Genomic DNA, 20,471 nt, shown 5'->3' with positions numbered 1-20,471 from the left:
ATTTGATTGTAAACAATGGTTTGCATGCAACAGTTTGCCACATTCTGTTGAAATGACAAACCATGGTTTGCAAATCAGAAGGAAAAAATTCTAATTCACCGCTCCCCAGATTTCTTCTACAGAAATTGTTACAAGAAAGCCTTTTTAGACTGCTGTGATTGCTCTTGGGCTAATTCAAATTCCCAGCAACATAACAAATGCATAGCTGCTATACAACAAATCCAGGAAAAATGTGTCTAGAAATAAGATTCTGAACCATTATTTAAATTCTCCACTCTTCCTCAAAGCAGTTTTGCAAATTCTAAGAAAAATCCAAATTTAGTGCAGGAAGCACCTTCAGAGTTCAAAAGTTGCAGTGCATTCACTAGCTATTGTCAACCAGAACATTATCCCCTCCCCCCCTTAATACAGTATGGGAAGAAATATCTGATAACATTATCAGCAAGTGCTATATATAACATACCCGGAACCTGCCCACTTATAGAAATATGGGAAGCGATTCATTTTTAAAATGTGCATTCAGGGAAATACTTTTCCCACATATTGCCATTCAGGAGATAAAAAGCAAGGGCTCATTAAATAATGTGAGAGACTGAGCTGAATTTGGGGGTCTTTCTGGAAACGTTACAGAATGTTAAGAGTCAGCTTTGTTTTGCACTCACTTCCCAGAGGGCTACTGAACTTTCACTTAGCTTGACGGATATTTCACAAAGAGTATTTTATCCTATTACAAGTCTGCTAGTTGTGGCATTTTCCTACGGAGGGTCGTTTGTTGATTACAGCAGTGATGGGAAAGGCTGTGCGTCTCTAGCTCATTTCTTGCAGTTTTCAGGAGGCTATTGGATGCCTCTGTTTTATATGTTTCTCTATCAATAAGAAGTATTTAAGCCTGATTAATAGTATATCAAGTTGCAGAGAAGTTCTTACGTTGTGCAAGCTGATCGCCTTACAGAAGAATGAATTATTATTACGAAAGCTAACAAAGGATATACAATTTCTATTAAAAGTATTCACATTCTGTCTTCTTTCTTTCAAATGCACATAACTGCTTAATTTTGTAACAAAGCACATTCCCATAACTCTCCAACAGTTGGGAGATTTTGTTGGTCTTCATTCCCTGGCATATACAACCGTAAAGACTATTACCATGTAGGAAACCTTTTCCCTAGAAAGTACCATTTCCTTAGCATTAATGAAAAGAAATAATTGTAGAACATATTGTAGATTATCCTCTAAAAACTTCTACATCACAGTCTTAATTGTACTCTAATATCTCATTGCAAAAATACTTGTCTTCTGGGCAGTGCAGTTCTGTCCTGGGGAGGCGGGGAACAGACTGCATGGCAGAGCAACTGTTGTATCTACAGCCCTGTCAGAATCTGCCCAAAGTCACTCAATGAGTTTTATTGCCAAGCCCTTATTGAAGTCAACAACTGGCAGCCTTGTCCAATACCCCTAAGAACTTTTGCTAGCCTTAATAAAAAAAACTCTCTCTCTCTTTTTGCTTCTCTCAGAATGGATGGGTATTTTGATCAAGCAGCATCATTGGTTGAACAAAATGGCCCCCTCACCGCATTTATTTTGTAAGCAGTGCAACAGGAGAGGTGGTGTCTTCTGGACAGAGGGTCATGAAGGGCAGAAAAATAAGGGACTTACCCGAGGTAGCAAACAAAGCTCTTCCCAGCAGGCTGCTGGCAGCCATTTTCTTCTGCCAGAATCTATCTGGGAACGACAGTAGGTGATGACAAAGTGTCATTCCCACGAGACTTCTGGGATGAAAATGGCGACTGCTATACCAAAGTACTGCATTATCATGTAAGGTTGTTTTCATATGGGTTCTAGTAAAAGAAAAGGTGATCTTCCAACCAGAGACCACTGGAAATAATTCTATTCTACTGCTGTGAAACTGCCAAGGAAAAGGGAGTAAGCAAAGGGAGATGCCATGGTGCCAGGGGTGTGCCTACTGACCCCAAGTGGCCTGGGTGTTTCCTAAAAGGCTAGAAAAGGCCAGGAAGCAGATAAAACCTGCAAGGGGCTTTTAGGGGCAAGGAACCTAGTTTGGGAGTGGGGTTAGTCTGGAACCTGGCTGGAAGCTAGGAGACACCTAATGTGGAGTGTTGGTGGTGTTGGAGTCATGGGGTTCTGTTCAAACCCTTTGCCCTCTTGAGTTGTTTTAAGCTTGCATCAGTACAGCCTGCTTGCCCAAAAGCCAGTTCTTCTCTACTTGTTTAGTGCAAATCTGGTATACGCTAACCTGAGAAACATGTCAAATTTCAAAAAAGGGAGAAAATTGTACTTAATGGACCTGTGAGTGGGCAGATACATAGCGAGCCAATCAACACAACATACAAGAAGCTGGAAGCTAATGTCAGTAAAATAAAAACTTGAGAGCTGCTTAAAATCTGAAATTATTATGGCAAGCAAGGTGGTGGTGGTGAAAATGATTGCCTATCAAGCAATTGTTTTCCTGATTTACAGTCTAGCTCTTATTGCATTGAAAGAATGGCAATCTATTACAAATAAGTACATTTAAAGGTAAAAATAAACCTCAAGTAAAGCAATCTACTTTGCAAAAGACCCAGCAGTGCCAAACACAAACAGTTACTGGCATGTTAGTCAACTTTGAAACCTGTTAATGTTGGATAAAATCATGTCACAAACATATATTTGAGAATCAGAAAGTGTGTGAGAGAGATGTAGACAGAGAGAATGAATTACTATTATTGCCTAAAAACTTGAATGGGTTAAAAAAATGATGATTAATTTTAAAATCTAAAAACTTAATTTATTATGTATTAAATTGGTATACCACTCCATACACACAGGTATTTAGATGAAAAATAACTAAATTATAAATACTAAGTTTCTCATAATCATCTAGTTTGACATTAAGTAATGAGGCTACAGGCATGCCTGTCCACCCTTGAATTTATCAACTAGCCTGGTTGCTCTAGGCAACAAGGAATTCCATGCAGGCAAGTGAGTGGGATGGCCAATGGTGGAAGAACTACTGTACATCTCCTTTGCCAAACCCAAGGAGCCTATTGAGGTTCTCTCTCTCTCTTTGTTGCAAAGTCATAGTTACAGTGGTGTGTTAACTCTACAGTCAATCTCTAACTGCATGTCTTCTACCCGATAAAGATGGCTTTTATATGTAAATGAAAAACCAAGCTGATCGTTTCTCACTAATGAAGATTTACACTCCACCTACCAAACATAGGCACTTTATTTTCACCAGATGAAAATAAACTGCTTTAGTCTGCCCAATAACAATGAGTCCTGCTTTGATCTATCAGCCATAAGCACTTCATTTTTGTTTGCTACTCCCCCCTCCCACCGCCCCGTGAGGGTGCGGCTGGGCAAGTGAAGCGGAAAGGAGCAATACTGGAAAGAAGAACTGAAGTCCACATTGTACGGGTGTGAAGGTTCCTACATTTCTATCCTTAGGATACAGCCATAAACACATTTACTTGAAGAAAGCCCCTTTGAAGTCAAGGCTACTTGCTTCTAAGTAAACATGCAGAATTGTGCTGTTAGCCTTGCAAACTGTCATCTGCATAGTTTCAGAAAGAATCTATACGGAAATATTTTAAAGATATTCTTTCTATTGGTAAAAGAAAAGAAAAACATGCAAAATGCATATTGTTTGATTATGAGAGGCAAGGCCTGGTTGCAAAACTGAAACAATAGTATAATTAATGCTCTGTTTCAGACATAGGGAAGTTGTTGTTCTCCAAACATTGTTGGACTCCAGTTCCCATCAGCCCCAGCTAGTATGGCCAATGGTCAGGGATGATGGGAGCTGGAGTCTAACATCCAGAGGGCTACATTTCCCCTATTCCTGCTTTAACTAGTTGTAAATGAACATGGTCTACTGGTCAGCTCTGCATCACACTTTAGGAAATATGAGACGAAATAGAAATGGGAAACTTGATTTCCTTGCTTATTTAAATAATTTGAATCGCCTTGGTTTAAATCAGTCCACCCTGTCTAAAATTAGCAACTGTATGCCAAGAGTGATGCTTAGCCATTGGTACCTTCAAACAACCTGCTGGATAAAGATATCTTTTAGACCCAAATGATGCAACTAACTATTTTGAAAAACAATGCAGGATATATATGATACCCCTGAACTGCTTTTCTGCAACGCACTGATTATTTAAAAATAATACAGCTAAATCCATCATTCTTGAATATAAATACTGAATTTAACACCAATAAAACACAATGGAAACGTTAATACATAGGACAGCACTGCTATTTAAAAATGTGGCTGGGGTAAAAAGGAAACACATTCAAATCATTTGAATACATTTGATGAACAACAATGGTTATTAAAAGCTCATTCTTCCAGTATTTGCACTGAAAAAAGTACTTAATAGAAGCTTAAAGGAAAGCTGACTATAGAATAAAATCGAGAGGTTTTGCATAAAAGCTGCTTTGCAATTTCTGTTATCAGCTGTTCCTTTGAAACACACAATCCTTTTAAAACGTCTTTTATAGTAGGGAAATCTGTATTCTCACATAGCAGGAGAAATAATTTATGGTAAATCATTTCACAAAGGAGAAGCAGCGGGAAATGACGTGGAATCTTTTATCAATGTTATCTTGCACCTTTTGAAAAAATAGAGTATGCCTAGAGTACAGGGACAGGCTAGGGACTGGGGAAAGAAATGAAGACTTGAAAATTTTCACATGAGGCAGAGATGCAAAGGACAGGCAGCATGAGGCACTTGTACTTATTTATTTCATAAAATTTATACTCGACTTGATTGTTAAAAACTCCAGGTGCTTGTACTTCCTGTCACCCCCAGCATCAATGTCACTCCAAAAGCTGTTGTGTGGACATTCTAAATCATGTGACTAATGTCATGTGGAGATGTCTTCTGAATCCAGTGGAAAGCCTACATTTCTCAGATCTTCCCCTGATGTGTGGTCAGGACTGGCAGGGGAAGCAACAGCTGGAGCGGAGCCAATGGGTGCTTTCCTACTCCACACAATGTTAATCGCACAATTTAGAACTCCCACATAGAGCTACATGGAACTTACAAGTAGTTTTGATAAGGATTTTATATGGCAATGGGACATGATTAAGAGAGCTACTTTTGTGGGACGGGGAGGGGGCATATTTAAGAGGCTGCAAATGTTTCTTGCTCAATTTACAGCAGGCCAAGACCTCACACGTCAAAGGCTGGTTTTTATATAGGCGTGTGCGGATTCTGAAATACTCTTGAATGCAGCTCCTATGCCCAGCTTGGGAGAGCACACCTCTCTCACCCCAGTTACACTGGCATCATGTTCTCACTTACCTTCATTCAGTGGAAGTGGTGACTCCCCCGTGGCAGGCTCACCTTCCCCAATCTGTGTCCTGCCACGCAGGTTGAATCTATAGCGTGATATGGGGTCCGTCCTCTGGAGTATAAACTTTGTCTGATTAGGAGAGAAGTTTTCCACCACTGTTCTGCCACTTTTGGATCCATTAACTGGAGAGAGAGGCAGGCTGTGTAGGCTTCAGTCTTGTTTTGAGAAACATGCTATGCTATGCATCTCACCACTTCCCAGTCTAGGATTACACCTGACAAAAGCACTGGCTTTGTTTAAAATGGGGCATGTTCATTTTAGAGGACTTTTAAGCAAAAACGGCTGGGGAATGTTATGCATTCAAGAAGGAAGAACTTTAATTAAGCTAATTAAACTTTTAGCTCCCATGTAGGCCAAAGATAATACACCATGTTAGTTTTGCAGGGGCTTTCAAGTCAGGGATTTGTTATGATGGAGAGCTTTTGCACTAATTATTTGAGCAAAAATTACGTTGTTCATGCATTTTCCAACAGTTAGAGGCAGGAGATTTTAGGAAGTTAGATGCATGCCTGTTCAAATTCTATCAAGGGGTGGGAAGGAGGTACATTTTCAGGTGCCACTGGCCATATTCTTGGAAATATCTTCTTATGTAAATAACATTTAACTAAAGAATCAAAATGATCAGTAAGAAAATTTGTCACATGTGTCAGGAAATTAGCCTGTTAGTGATTCCTATGAAATCTTCCTGCACTAAGATATGCAATTCAGCTCCCAAAGAAATTCTAAATCCTGAATTCCTGATTTCCCCTCCACTGATTTATTAGTATTGTTTTTTCTAATTCCAGATAAATTAGATTCTAAATCCTGGTTAATAAAGAGACAACAAACAAAAACAAGCACAGGACATACAGGCTTGGTATCTAAGGGTGTATCCAATAAGAATGCCATTGGGGTGTTCAGGGTGTTCCCATTCCATAGTGATGGTTTCCAGGTTTGGTTGGCGGATTCGGAAATACCTTGGGGGACTGGGTGCTTCAGGGAAAGATGGGTCCGAGAGAGAAAAGGGAAGAGGAAAAAGACGTATAAGGTAAGGGAACTTAGAAGGCAGACTGGTCAAGAGTATGCATATAGAAAAGTTTGAGTCTGGTGGCATGGAGAACTTGGTAGGAGTGTACAAGATGGTTTCAGTGCAACACAATCATGCCTGCATATCCATTAACAGGAACCTATCCTACTGTTTCATAGTTGTGCAAATTTAGTCGTTGGTGCACGTGTTGTGCTTCCTTCTGTGGGCTAAGCCACTCCTTTGAGCTTGTCTATTGCCAGATGCAGTTTTCATATAATTAAAAACTCACAGCTCTTACCCTTGCCTGGAACTGTACAGATAACCTAATATGTATTTCATCATTCTATCTCTTTGGGATGGTGCCTTCTTGGCCCATTTGCTTTCATCACAGCTAAAGTCCCTCACCATAACCAGCTCTGTTTCCTATGCTCAAAGCACACAAAGCTTATCTGAGCACAAATCACAACACTCAACTTTGAGCAACAGGAGCCACATTTTATCCATGATGCAACCAAAGCCAAGGCCATCTAAGTCCTATTGACGATGATGTGAGAGTCGAGCAGTGGGGGCATGCAGGCAGGGTATTGCAGTATGTAGGAAGAGGCTGCTGGAGAAAGACCCTCTCCTGCCATGCCCTTTACGGGCAGGTATATGGGTCAGAGAGTAAAAAAAGACAGCTTCACAAATGATGTCAAGAAAATTGCTTTTATAAAGTAGTTTCTGTCCATGCTTCTTAAAAAGACTGCTTGGAAGGAAATTTACTTGATAAAGGAGATTTGCTCAAAATGCATTAGGAACTCAATCATTTGTGAAGCTGTTTCTTTGTGTGGGTGTTTGGTCTTTTCCTACAGATGTTTTTAATCCTCCTTTGCCTGCTGCCTGGATGAGATCCACATATGTGTGGAACTGCTGACTGACCCAATGGATGCAGGGCTCTCACCTCCCTGCATCACAATGAAATGGAATGGGTTTTTAAAATGCCTTTCCAATATGCAGCTGGTCAGAGTTTTATGCTGAAACTTCCAGGGCTTACCAGTATAATTCTATGCATAGCAAAAGAGCATTTAGCAAGTGGGTAAGTATGGGACACAGGTGGCGCTGTGGGTTAAACCACAGAGCCTAGGACTTGCCAATCGAAAGGTTGGCAGTTCGAATCCCCGCGACGGGTGAGCTCCCGTTGCTCCATCCCAGCTCCTGCCAACCTAGCAGTTTGAAAGCACGTCAAAGTGCAAGTAGATAAATAGGAAGGTAAATGGCGTTTCCGTGCGCTGCTCTGGTTCGCCAGAAGCGGCTTAGTCATGCTGGCCACATGACCCACAAGCTGTATGCCGGCTCCCTTGGCCAATAAAGCGAGATGAGCGCCGCAACCCCAGAGTCGGTCACGACTGGACCTAATGGTCAGGGGTCCCTTTACCTTTTAAGTGCACTCAAGCAGTGGACCCAGTTCAAGCTTCTGTGTGATACATATAAATGCACAATTTGGCTCACTAGCAAGGCAGAAATCAGATTTCATTCAATCCAGTTACCAAAACCAGCAACAGCTGTGGGGGGGGGGAACCCCAGGATTTCATTTTCTAAAAATTACAACTGGAATGAATTCTTGGAAGAATCTTCAAGAACAAAGATATCTGTCTGGTGTGCAATTCTGTGGTTTTAAGTATCTCTAGAATCATAAAGGCACTGGTGCTTATCAGTCAAAGCATGGTCCATTAGAGTGATATGAGATGGCAACTGTAAACATTAAAGAAGCTTTCACTGCTAGTTATGAGAACTGATGAAAAGCTATTGATCTAGCTGTGAAAGCAAATACAGGCAGTACTCTCAATTCTACCATAAAATCTATCCTTGAGTATGTTAAGAATCAGATGGAATTTGTAGAGTTAGGTAGTAATTGCAACATAAAACCCTTCCATAGATCATACTGCCACGTGCGGCAATGGATCTCATGACTGTTCCAATTTTACAGAATAAAGCTAAGAGAGACTTGTCTGAGAATACCTAAGAGGACAAACAGTAGAGCTAGAAATAAAACCTGGTGTCAAAAGTCAGTGCATCGTGCTCTGCCTAACTCACCGATTTTCAGTTAGTTTCTTTGTGCATTCATTTGTCTATCATAATCTATTATGTATTATGAGTCTGAAGCTGGTGAAAAACAACCCCATGAATCAGAACAGCCTCAGTCCTTAGGGCTTCACTGTGTTGACTTTTGCCTTGCTCCACACTGCAGGAGCACACAGTAATCTGGCAGCTGAAGCCAGCCTAACTATTCATTTCAAGTGGAAAATCCTTTTTGAAGTCTTTATCGGGACCGATGACATAGAACCTAAGGAGCTCTAAGGCTCTCAATAAGACCGTGTTCTGTTCTACCTTCTTATTTCACACATAAAAGGATGGGATTCTGCCAAGCTGGGCCAATATTATGCAGAGACCTACCTCCTTCAGGCATTGTGAACTCCAGAGTTTCACTTCGAGGCCCATCTCCTCTCCCGTTGACTACAACCATCTCCAGTTTGTAGTTGCTGTAAGGAAACAGTCGGGACACTATGCCCCGTGTCCGGTCTCCAGTAAAACCCATAGACTGCTTTTTCTTAGAGACCCATAGATTCTTCAGCAAGCTACTTTCTCTCCAGAAGTAGGCCTTCAAGAAACATGCAAGGTGAGTGATGTTTTTCCCCTTTGAGTTTTAACTGGATTTCAAGGACAAAGTCACTATGGATCTTCTTCCACGAAAGGATTAGTTCGATCTTACCAACCATTCCACAGGGGAGGAGGAAGTCAACACTGTTTATTGCTCATTTTACAGATGGGGAGACTGAGACATATGGAAGCTGACTCTTGGTCAAAACCATTTAGGCAGATTATGCAGTGGCTATCAAAGAACTGCCCCCTCAGCAAAGACCAGGCTTCTAGGCTTCAAACTGCAGTCTTCCCTCATCTCTCACTGATTATTATTATTATTAGTAGTAGTAGTAGAATGAAATTTTAATTTGTCAAGAATCACTCATGGATATATATATATATATATATATATATATATATATATATATATATGCTTTCGTAGATTTTCACGGGTACAGGAATGCAGGTTTTGGTGTCCTCGGGTGTCTTCCCGTGTAAAAGTTGGGGTGTCTAGGCGACGTTTCGACGAGGTCTCACTCGTCATCTTCAGGCTGGTGCTTTCGGCTTCTTGTTACTGGAACAGAGCAGGATCTCAGTGTTTGAGTTCCTATAAATACTGTTGAGGAGGTGTGGCCTCTAATGTTCTTGGGCAGAGAGGAAGTTCCCAGGCTAGTGTGCCTTTTCTTCTTTTGTTTCTTAATTACTTGAGGGATATCTTGAGTGATTTCTTGAGTTGTATCCTGAGTACCACTTAGGTGGGTCATTAGGTGTGGATTAGTTGCTAAAGCCTTTGTGTCTTGACCTCTTGAACTTTGTGAAGAGTTTTTCTGAGAAGATGGTTGTACTGCATTTTGTTGTGCTCTGGCTTGGCTTCGTGTATAGGGGCGAGCTGTGGTTTTGTGGTCTGTGCCAGCCAGATCTGTGTAGGGATTGCAGGGGGGTGCAGCATCCGGAGGTGCCACCATGGTTTGGCTACTGGATGGTATCTGTAATTCATCTGTGGAGAGGGTCTGGGTTTGGGTCTGGTGTGGTTGATTGGTGATGGCGTTCTGTGTGCCTCTGGCTCTGGTGTCAGTTTTTGTGGGGAGGGCTAATTTCCAGATGTCTGGCAAGCGGGATGTGTCGTCACGCTTGTTCATGTTGTGAGGGTGTTTCTCTATCTCGATGGCTTCCATGATTATTCTCTTGTGGTGATGTTCCATGTTAAAGAGCAATTTGGAATCTGCAAAATTAATTTCGTGTCCTGTTTCTTTCATGTGTTGGAAAAGAGAGGAAGTTTTTTCTTCTTTTTTGACGGCATTCTTGTGTTCTGCGATACGTGCATTTATTCGTCTGTTAGTTTGTCCAATGTACGTGGCTGGGCAGACTTTGCAGGGTATTTCATAGACCCCTTGGTTTTCCAACTGGATTTTATCCTTGGGGTTTCTGAGGATATTGGCTATTTTTTGGTTGGTGCAAAAGGCTGTTTTGATATTGTGTTTATGGAGGATTTTGCTAATTTTATCTGTAGTGCCCTTGATATAAGGAAGGAGGGCCATGCCATTGTTTTCTTCTGTGTCTTGGTTTTTGGGGGGTGTTTCTTTTTGGATTAGCTTCGTAACCCTGTTTTGCTGGTATCCATTGGCAATTAACACATTTGAGAGATTCTGTAACTCAGTTGTCAAGTGGTTTTTGTCAGCCAGGCGTTTGGTTCTGGAGATGAGAGTCTTGGCTACGGAGTTTATTTGTGCAGGGTGGTGGTGTGATTGTGCATGTAAGTAGCGGTTGGTGTGTGTTTTTTCCCGGTAGATAGTGTGTCCTAGGGAGCCATCAGGTTTTTTGTAGATTAGGACGTCAAGGAAGGGAAGTTGGTTGTTGGCTTCTATTTCCATAGTGAATTGTATTTTGGGGTGTAGGCTGTTGAGATGTGTGAGGAAGCTATCCAGTTTTTCCTTCCCGTGTGGCCAAATTACAAAGGTGTCGTCAACATATCTGAGCCAAAGTTTGGGTTTGTGTTCTGACTTGTCTAAGGCATTGGTTTCAAAGTGTTCCATGTACAGGTTTGCGATGACCGGTGAGAGGGGTGATCCCATAGGTGCTCCTTCTATCTGTTTGTATCTTTGTCCATTGTGGATGAAGTACGTGTTGGTTAGGCAGTGCTTGGTCAGGTCCAAGATGTATTCGGGGGGATTGTATTTGTTTTGAATGGCTGTCAAGGCTTCATTAATGGGCACTTGTGTGAAGAGAGATACAACATCGAAGCTCACAAGTAGGTCATTGGGATGTAGGTTTTGCTTCTTTATTGTTTCTATGAACTGGAAGGAGTTTGGAACGTGTGAAGAGATGGATTCTGCATAGGGCTGAAGTTGCTTGGCGAGAAATTTAGCGAGATTTTGTAGAGGTGAGCCTATGGAGCTGACTATTGGTCTGAGTGGTGGACAAACTAACAGACGAATAAATGCACGTATCGCAGAACACAAGAATGCCGTCAAAAAAGAAGAAAAAACTTCCTCTCTTTTCCAACACATGAAAGAAACAGGACACGAAATTAATTTTGCAGATTCCAAATTGCTCTTTAACATGGAACATCACCACAAGAGAATAATCATGGAAGCCATCGAGATAGAGAAACACCCTCACAACATGAACAAGCGTGACGACACATCCCGCTTGCCAGACATCTGGAAATTAGCCCTCCCCACAAAAACTGACACCAGAGCCAGAGGCACACAGAACGCCATCACCAATCAACCACACCAGACCCAAACCCAGACCCTCTCCACAGATGAATTACAGATACCATCCAGTAGCCAAACCATGGTGGCACCTCCGGATGCTGCACCCCCCTGCAATCCCTACACAGATCTGGCTGGCACAGACCACAAAACCACAGCTCGCCCCTATACACGAAGCCAAGCCAGAGCACAACAAAATGCAGTACAACCATCTTCTCAGAAAAACTCTTCACAAAGTTCAAGAGGTCAAGACACAAAGGCTTTAGCAACTAATCCACACCTAATGACCCACCTAAGTGGTACTCAGGATACAACTCAAGAAATCACTCAAGATATCCCTCAAGTAATTAAGAAACAAAAGAAGAAAAGGCACACTAGCCTGGGAACTTCCTCTCTGCCCAAGAACATTAGAGGCCACACCTCCTCAACAGTATTTATAGGAACTCAAACACTGAGATCCTGCTCTGTTCCAGTAACAAGAAGCCGAAAGCACCAGCCTGAAGATGACGAGTGAGACCTCGTCGAAACGTCGCCTAGACACCCCAACTTTTACACGGGAAGACACCCGAGGACACCAAAACCATATATATATATATATATATATATATATAACACCAGACTCCAGTACAGAGGCAGAAACAAAACAAAATATACCCTATGAATGAAAATTCTCAGATCTGAGAAATGTGCAAATGCTTCAAATATATTTTATTATTTATTTTATTTATTAGATTTATATCCCACCCCTTATCCAAAGATCCCAGGGCAGTGATATAAATCAATTTTGAAAAAAAGTATTTCGCTGCTGATTTGTGTGAGTTTTTGCTTGTTTTCTGTTTGGTAAGACAGAAAACAGAGAGAGAAAGAAAAAAACATGAACTTGAGGACAGAACATGTTTGGCTTTCTGGAGACATTTTTTATTATCCCTGAGCACAATCCTTGAATTCTGACTAGGCCGAAACAGAACTTTAGTGTATTGATTAATGACATGCTAAATACACACTGGGGATGACATAGAAGTCAGGGGAAACTGCTCTAGGAGCTGATTTTCTTAACCACATTAAAAACAGTTTGTTGGTTTTGTTTTGTAAGCAGAAAGACCTCATAAGATAGCAGCTACTTGGAACTCTCTGTTTCTAACTGACTGAGCAATAACTGGATGTTCACAACTAGGGGTGCTTCCAGACAGGCTGCTCATTCAGAAAAAAATATATGTTATCTCACACTTTCTAGTGCAATTACTTTGTTACTTTTCTCACTGAAAAAGAAAAGCAATTGACAAGTGTTCTAGAAAATATGGAGTAACAGCCACTATCCGGCAACCTTGTAGAACCTCCATACAAACATAACAGCATGAATGCTCAATGAACAGCTGGTCTAGAAGTTCCCTAGAGATGTCTAGAATGTATAGTGTGTACTTTGGATATGATTGGCTAGGAAGGTACCTAATGTGTTGCCCTATGCACAATCAGAATGTTACATGGCTTCTAATGCTTATGGGAAGCACATTTTTGCCTTCCAAATGGTAGAAACATATCTCTCAATAGCACAACTTTAGAACATGAAATACAACAGGTTAAAAAAATGTGCCAGTCCATAAGAACGGAGAATCTAAATTGTAATAAACGCAGAGATCAAATTTATTTTTGCACATATGTATATGAGTCTTTGAAATGAAGACTTTTTTTTTGCTTTCAATTCAAGCAAACTCATGATTTTGAATCAGGAAGAATCCAATTAACATTCAAAAGATCAAAACAGGCTTTCTTCAAAATAGGGGATGAAGAATTGCTAAAATCGAACTTGGATTGGATTCCCTATTGAAAAAGAGCAATTTAAAAAAAATGCTTTGTCTCTCTGGTCTCCCTTCCTCATTCCCCCAGCCCTACCCCCCCCCCCCCAAAAGCAATCCTTCAAAACAAATCACAGAATTATTTTTTTGGTGGGTTCTTGGAGGAAACCACAATTGGCACACTAATTTAAAACTGCATAAATTTCAAGGAAAAGGCTGGTCTCCTTGCCTAAGCTCTTTGAAGTGGGTGGAGGGGATATATACAACTGGTAATAATATTTTGGTTTCTGTATCTCAGCAATCCCCTTACTTATCACCTGCCCACCAACACAACTGCAAATACTTATTGTCTACATAATAATAGTCTTCAATGCCATTTAGCAATTTCTGGGTGTTTCATGTCATCTCCATTGTGTAAAAGACAATGTAACCATCAGTCATCATTAGTGTTGGGTGTTAGCCACATTAATGTGATTGGGTTTTGGTTTTGCTCACTCTGTATTCCTTAAGTTGTCCCTGGACGGTTTCCGGGTACACTCTACTCCATTGCAGGCTGATTGCTGTGCTGTTTACAACTTTGAGTCTAATATCAGTGGGAGCGGCCTTAGGATCTAAGTTGCCAAGAATAAAGCAAAGCAGATATTAAGCATACACAGAAATTTGAAGAAAATCCCCATTTCCCTCCCTAGATGCTGCAGTGGTTTACCCAAAAGAAAATCATGTAAACAGGAGGCTGCTCTTAAACATTGCTGCCATCATGTGGAGATAGAAAGCAATTTCAAGTGCACATTTTTGACAAGCGTTTGCATGATGGCGGGATCCATCTACTCTGGTGCCAGTTTCCTGTATTTCTCACATTTCTCTTTTCTGCCTACCTCACCAGTGCACTCACAATGTTACAGTGCCCTCATAGGTTTTCACAGTTTACCTGACAAACAGAAAACTGCCAACTCTAGAGATTTATACAAATGCCTTTTAAATTCAGAGGTGTTTGATTCACAACAAACCAAGTTCATGCTGTGCCCATAAAATCATTTACAATTGAAAGTCCCCACAAGCAGTAGTAAGCAATTTCAGATGGAGAAATGCCCATTTAAGAGGAGAACACCTCACAGCACAGGCGAGCAGCAGGTCTTAAATTTCAGCTTCAGAACTGTCTCTCTGAGAGAGATTTGCAAAATATTGATATGGCAAATATTTCCCATGGAACCTATGAGGTAAATTTCTTTATCCAGCAGTTGTTAACCCAGAGAAAAGTTACTCCTGTTGCAGGGAATAAGTGCAGAAACATTTTGTCCATAGCTTTAAGGAGAGTTGGTGGCCTGACAGAGACATATTTGACTCCAGATGTTGTTGAGCTGCAACTCCCTTTACCCTTGACCGTTAAAAGTACTGAGATGGGCTGATGCAGTCCAACAACACACCTGGAAGGTACCATGTTGGGTACCAGTGGTTTAGAAACTTGTTCCTTCTCTTGGCACTTCTGTTTAAACAGATATTACTGATTTTTGAAACAATCTCAAACCCACCCACCCTGCAAAACTTGTTTATAAGACAGAACAGTGGGAAAGTATACATGCCATGAACAATCAAGCTTGTTTCATATCTCTCAGCGCCATAAAAACAAACAAACCCCACAAGACCACTCTGCCCTAAGTAAAAGGCGGTATGTGATTAAAAAGGTTTCCAGGGAAGCGTTTGGCCTATTGACTGCTTAGTCATCTACAATCAGAATTTGAAAATGCCTGCATTGTACTACTTACAGGAGTTATAAAGTTCTTTACTTTATCTCTTTGGTAAAATAGATTCTACTTGTTCAGTTACTACATCCGCTGTAGCTTCTTATTGTTCAAAATACCAATGCAGTTTATTGCCTTGCTTGTTATTCATTTCCTTTTTTAAAAAAGCGCTTTCCTCTTTAAACAGCAAGGAAGCTACCCCAGCAGGATGAGAGGCTTCCTGGTAAGCAGGCTGGCTGGGCTACAGAGCAGATGGGAGGAAAAACCTGCTTATGTATTTTCCCATTCCCTGGGGACAGAATATGATGCTCAGGCCAATGAGGAGGGAAACAGCTGTTGCTGGAAAGTGTTTCCTGTGGCTGAACACCATGTGGTGGGGAACAGCTGATTTGCTCTTACTGCCCCTTCCTCCAGGGCTGGGTAGAGCATAGATAATAGCAAAAAGTGTAGATAACAAAAGACAAAACAAAATGAAAAACGTCTACCGGGCAACTGACTAGATGCAAGTTTACATACAATGTATCTGGATAGTTTGAGAACAGCACTTCAGTTTGCAGTGAACATAGGGCTGCCATAGCCGGAAAATAGCATCCAGGCGGAATTTACAAAAATCAAAAAAAATATGCAGGGAAAGCCGGGTATATGGCAACCCATTCTTTTTGGTGGTGAATTTCCTTAAAAATAGCTCAGAAACTTCAACTTTTTGGGGGAGATTTTGAAAAAAACCAACAAACTCAACAATTTGCCCCCCCCCTAGCTCAACAACTTTTGTGTCCAGATTTTCACTTCTTGAAATATGACAACCCTAAGTGAACAGTTACATTTTAATTGGAAGAAAACCCAGACACCATGCTGTATTTCTTTATGCAGCCTACTAAGTTGAGGATGAAAGGCATTTCTTCATCTTCCCCCCTCCCTGCCCCCTTGTGAACTGCAGCCATGAAGGATATGCACAACTGAAAACATCATCAACAGCATCAGTTTACCCATTTTCTCACCTTCCCCACTGCAAATGGTTAATTAATTAACACAGCATTGATGTGTGAACTAGTTGTGATTTCTGGTGCAGCAAAATTTTACTATAAAACGGATTCCCCACTCCCATTTACACACTGTGACCTTACATACAACCTGGAAGAAAGGGTTACTCTACTTATTAATAGGAATAGAAGTGAATTCTGTGATCTTTCAAGCTGATAAAGCTTTGATAAGCAAGCACTTTTGAGAGGCTGGCTACGCTGTCCTTGGTCCTGAAAAAACAAGTCATTCATAGTTGCATGCAACTGCTACTTAGCTTTATTTTGCAAAGCAAGAAAGGAGCGGCCAAATTCCTTTTCTGCCACAGTCCTTTTCTTCCCATTGTATTGCAGCACTTTTTCTTTCTTACATCCCTCCTTTCCTACCTCATCTTCTCCCCTCCCCCACTTACTTCGCCTTTCTATTTCTTTGTTGTTGCAAGTTATTTTTTACGTTGTCAATCTGTATCTATACAAAATTACACAGAAAAAAAATCATTTTAAGAAGAGCACATGGAAGTGTATGACACCATTATTTGCCTTGCTTTGATAGAGCCTTCTGAACACAATCCACAAGGTTATTTTGACCAAGAAGGCCTGTAAGAACCTAGAGCAGGCATCCTCAACCTTGGCCCTCCAGATGTTTTGAGACTATAATTCCCATAATCCCTGACCACTGGTCCTGCTAGCTAGGGATCATGGGAGTTGTAGGCCAAAAACATCTGGAGGGCTGAGGTTGAGGAAGCCTGACCTAGAGTAAAGATGCTAACAAGATTGTGGCATGAGACAGTAAAGAGGCAATCCCTAAAATCAACTGAGATTTCTTTATAAACCAGGTTTGTACATATTGACTTGACAAGCAGGGCATTCTAGATTGACCCCTCTCTCTTTACGCCCTGGTAGAACACAGTAGAATATACCTGACCTCCCTAAATACTCACCCAATTTTCAGGAGGCATTTGAACACCCTTTAACTTGGGTTGCCATTTAAAAAACAACCACTTCCTTCTGATTTTGATCACCAGATATCTACTTCTAAACCTTGTAACCTGACAGAGCCCTTGGCATGTGTTACACTACTAATTCAAAGAGAATAATATATTTTTGAGAGTTGGCTTATTCAGCAATTCTTTTAGATGATTGCTGGAGAACCACAATGACCAAAACAAACATCACATATAGATTTAACTTCAATGCCTGGCAATCATTTTTGTGCCTTGTAGACCTATCTGGCAGCTGCTGAAGGGCATAATTCACTTGGTGACTATTGATTTTGTTTTGGGATATGATTTCAGAACAGGGGGAGAGAATCTATGGCCCTCCAGATGTTGCTGGACTCCAATTCCCATTAGCCCCAGCCAGCCAGTGTATGACCAATGTTGAAGGATTCAAGTTTTCGTCCAGCAACGTTCTAAGGACCATAGGTTCTCCACCTCTGCTACAGAACATGGCAGCAGAGGATATGATTCATGTGTCACTTCTGAATTTTGTTATGGAATAATAAAAGGGGATTATAGTTTGAGGACTCAGGTGAATTTCTTATGTTCCTGAGAACATTGGGAATAATTCCAGCATGAAACTTTCTTTAAGAATCATAAACTGTGGGAGCTAAAATCAGGCAGAGATCACCAGGCTGATGATCCGAGCACTGTAACTCTGAGCTCACTGCATGGTTGTATCCTAGAGTCTATTGGTTCTCAGCATGTCTGGGACTGCCATACAGATAAGCAGACACCTGTTTCCAAGCTGACTTTAGAAATGATGCTGGCCATTGACCAAGACTCCCGTGTAGGTTTGTTTGTGAATAAAACCGCTACCATATGGTGTGTTAACAGTCCCTATTCCCTCCACCAACAGCATGACTGCAAGGTACGAATGTTCAGAAGTCTCCGAATCATTTAAGTCTACATGATCAATGCTTCCTCATCCCTTTTAAAACACAGCAAAAGAATGAACCTCCTGTGAAGCAATAAAAATATGAAGTGAATAGGAGTAAAAGTTATGGAAGATGGATGCCTTTTAAAGGTGGAATGAAGCACTTCTATATTCCAGTGATTGTAATGGAAAAGGTTTAAGCCTATGCTTAACTCTCCTGATAAAATCAGTGTAAAAGTGAATACGGATTTGAGCCCAAGTATCCACAATTTACATCCAACACTCTCTTGTATTTATCCATGTAACTTTTTATTTATATCCCCATTCATATGAATGTTATTTATCTACTTACTTACTTACCTTCGTTAGACAGACAATGAAGCTGGTGACTACAGCTGGTTCATATAACCTCTCCGAGTCTGTTCTAGACCCGTAAGATGGAATAATATCTTTTTCTAACCTCAAAATGCTGAGGCAGCCTAGTAACTATATTGTCTGCTGCTGTTCTGCCTCTGATATAGTGTGTTATTCATGGTTGGCATGTTTTGTTGCTTTTCATGTGTGCTGTTAGCTTGCCTTGAATATTCTGTGAATGCTTTAAATAAAGAAGATATGTGTGTTTTAAATAAACAAGAGATGGAAATATAAATCTTCAAGAAAAATGAGTTAATTTGAAGTTCATGGGCATGTAAGCTAAATGGTCTGTTGGGGCACTCCAGAGACCTCTGAAGTTTCTACATGAGTGTTTCATTCTCCAGAGTGCCTGGCACTGGAATTCAATGCCTCCTGTTAATGGAGCCAATCACATAAGATCTTGGATTGCAAGACCGCCAGTGGTGGAGTCTTTTTTGGTACCCCAAACTCTTTACATCTATGAGAATACTCACAATCTTCCCCCGAGTAGCCAATGACAATCTCAGGTTCCATAGCAACCCCATAGTCGTTTTTGGCCTGCACTTTGATCTCGTAGGGTGTATAGATGGGCGTCTGTGTGACAGTGAACTGGTTAGTGTCACCCTTTACCGTCCTGTTGTTCCAACTCTCCCGGGTGTCTCTTCTTCTCCATTTCACAATGTACTTGAGGTTGGGGCCGTAAACTTGGGTTGCATTTAGCGGCTTAAAGGATACACAAAAATTAAGAAATCCATTATTACTCTTGTTAACTTTGAATACCAGCTGCTATCCCTGCCACCGAACAGTGTTTCTGTGATGCCAGAGGCTACAGAATCATAGATGGATCTAAAAACAGGACTTACAAGCCCATGGTGTCATAAGCTTTCATATGCTAGAATCTACTTTATCAGATGCATGAAATGTTGCCCTCCGTTGGCAGATTCTCCCTCCCTCCCTCTGTATGGGTGTTTTCGAGCTTTCCTCTTACCCTTTATGGACTCTAGCCCACAAAAGCTTATACTCAAATATGCAGCTTGAGTATTTACTGTGTCACAGGACACTCTGTTTTCACTGCAGCAGACTATTCTGTGAACTGCCCTGAGACCCCTAGGTATAGGGCGGTATATAAATTCCAATAATAATAATAATAATAATAATAATAATAATAATAATAATATCATCACTTTGGAGATAACAAATGCAAAATGCATCCAGGTAACTGCACAGTTTCCAATTACATGAATTGCACCAGCAACAAGTATATACACATGGAGAGTTATTCTCTTGGACTTGCTGCAGGAATATTTGGACTGTTTGGCTTTGAGATATTGGATTGTGCATGCCATTATTATTTTGGCATTGTAAACATCATTTAAGTCAGTGTTTCCCAACCGGTGTTCCGCGGCACACTAGTGTGCCGCCAGACGTTGCCTGGTGTGCCGCGGGAAAAATTGGCGGGGGGGGGGGGAATAAAGGGGAAAAAAATTATTCCCCCACCGCCAGGCGTGGGGCTGGGGCGGGGGAAGCCCGAGCTTCCCCCTCCCCCAGAACGGGACCCAGAGCCATGCCGAAGCTGCGCGCAGCTTTGGCATCGCTCTGGGAGCTTGCGGGGCTGGGGGAGGAGGAAGCCCCCCGCCAGCCTCCAAACCATGTCGGGAGACAGCGGGATGGCGCGCTGCGCCTCTCCCGCTGTCCCCCGAGTTTGCAGGGCTGGCGATGGGGAGGAGCAGGCTTCTCCCCCCGCCAGCCTTCCAGCCAAGTCGGGGGGCAGCGGCAAGGGCGCGCTGTGCCTCTCCCGCTGTCCCCCGAGTTTGCGGGGCTGGCGATGGGGAGGAGCAGGCTTCTCCCCCCGCCAGCCTTCCAGCCAAGTCGGGGGGCAGCGGCAAGGGCGCGCTGCGTTTCTCCGCTGTCCCGGACGGCTTTCAAAAGCCTGCCTTCAAAAGCCGTCCGGGACA

General features: G+C 41.7%; 1 protein-coding gene across 27 annotated transcripts in view; it reads right to left on the bottom strand.

The window, feature by feature from the left end:
* NFASC (neurofascin) overlaps positions 1-20,471 on the bottom strand; it is a 187,104-nt gene that overhangs the window by 43,204 nt on the left and 123,429 nt on the right. For 19 of the 27 annotated variants that reach the window (XM_077928985.1, XM_077928983.1, XM_077928987.1 and 16 more), the window contains 5 exons: positions 19,011-19,239; positions 13,989-14,104; positions 8,801-9,005; positions 6,211-6,333; positions 5,310-5,483 (listed from right to left, as the gene is read on the bottom strand). In XM_077928985.1, coding sequence (XP_077785111.1) covers positions 5,310-5,483; positions 6,211-6,333; positions 8,801-9,005; positions 13,989-14,104; positions 19,011-19,239 — 847 coding nt within the window. Of the gene's footprint in view, positions 1-1,561; positions 1,723-5,309; positions 5,484-6,210; positions 6,334-8,800; positions 9,006-13,988; positions 14,105-19,010; positions 19,240-20,471 lie in introns of those variants that run through there. The other 8 variants (XM_077928995.1, XM_077928996.1, XM_077928997.1 and 5 more) reach the window with 5 other exon arrangements.

Source organism: Podarcis muralis, chromosome 5, assembly GCF_964188315.1.
Source record: "Podarcis muralis chromosome 5, rPodMur119.hap1.1, whole genome shotgun sequence".
Classification (NCBI taxonomy): domain Eukaryota; kingdom Metazoa; phylum Chordata; class Lepidosauria; order Squamata; family Lacertidae; genus Podarcis; species Podarcis muralis.
The sequence above is the reverse complement of the archived record's forward strand: the minus strand, read 5'-3'. Positions and strand labels throughout refer to the sequence as shown.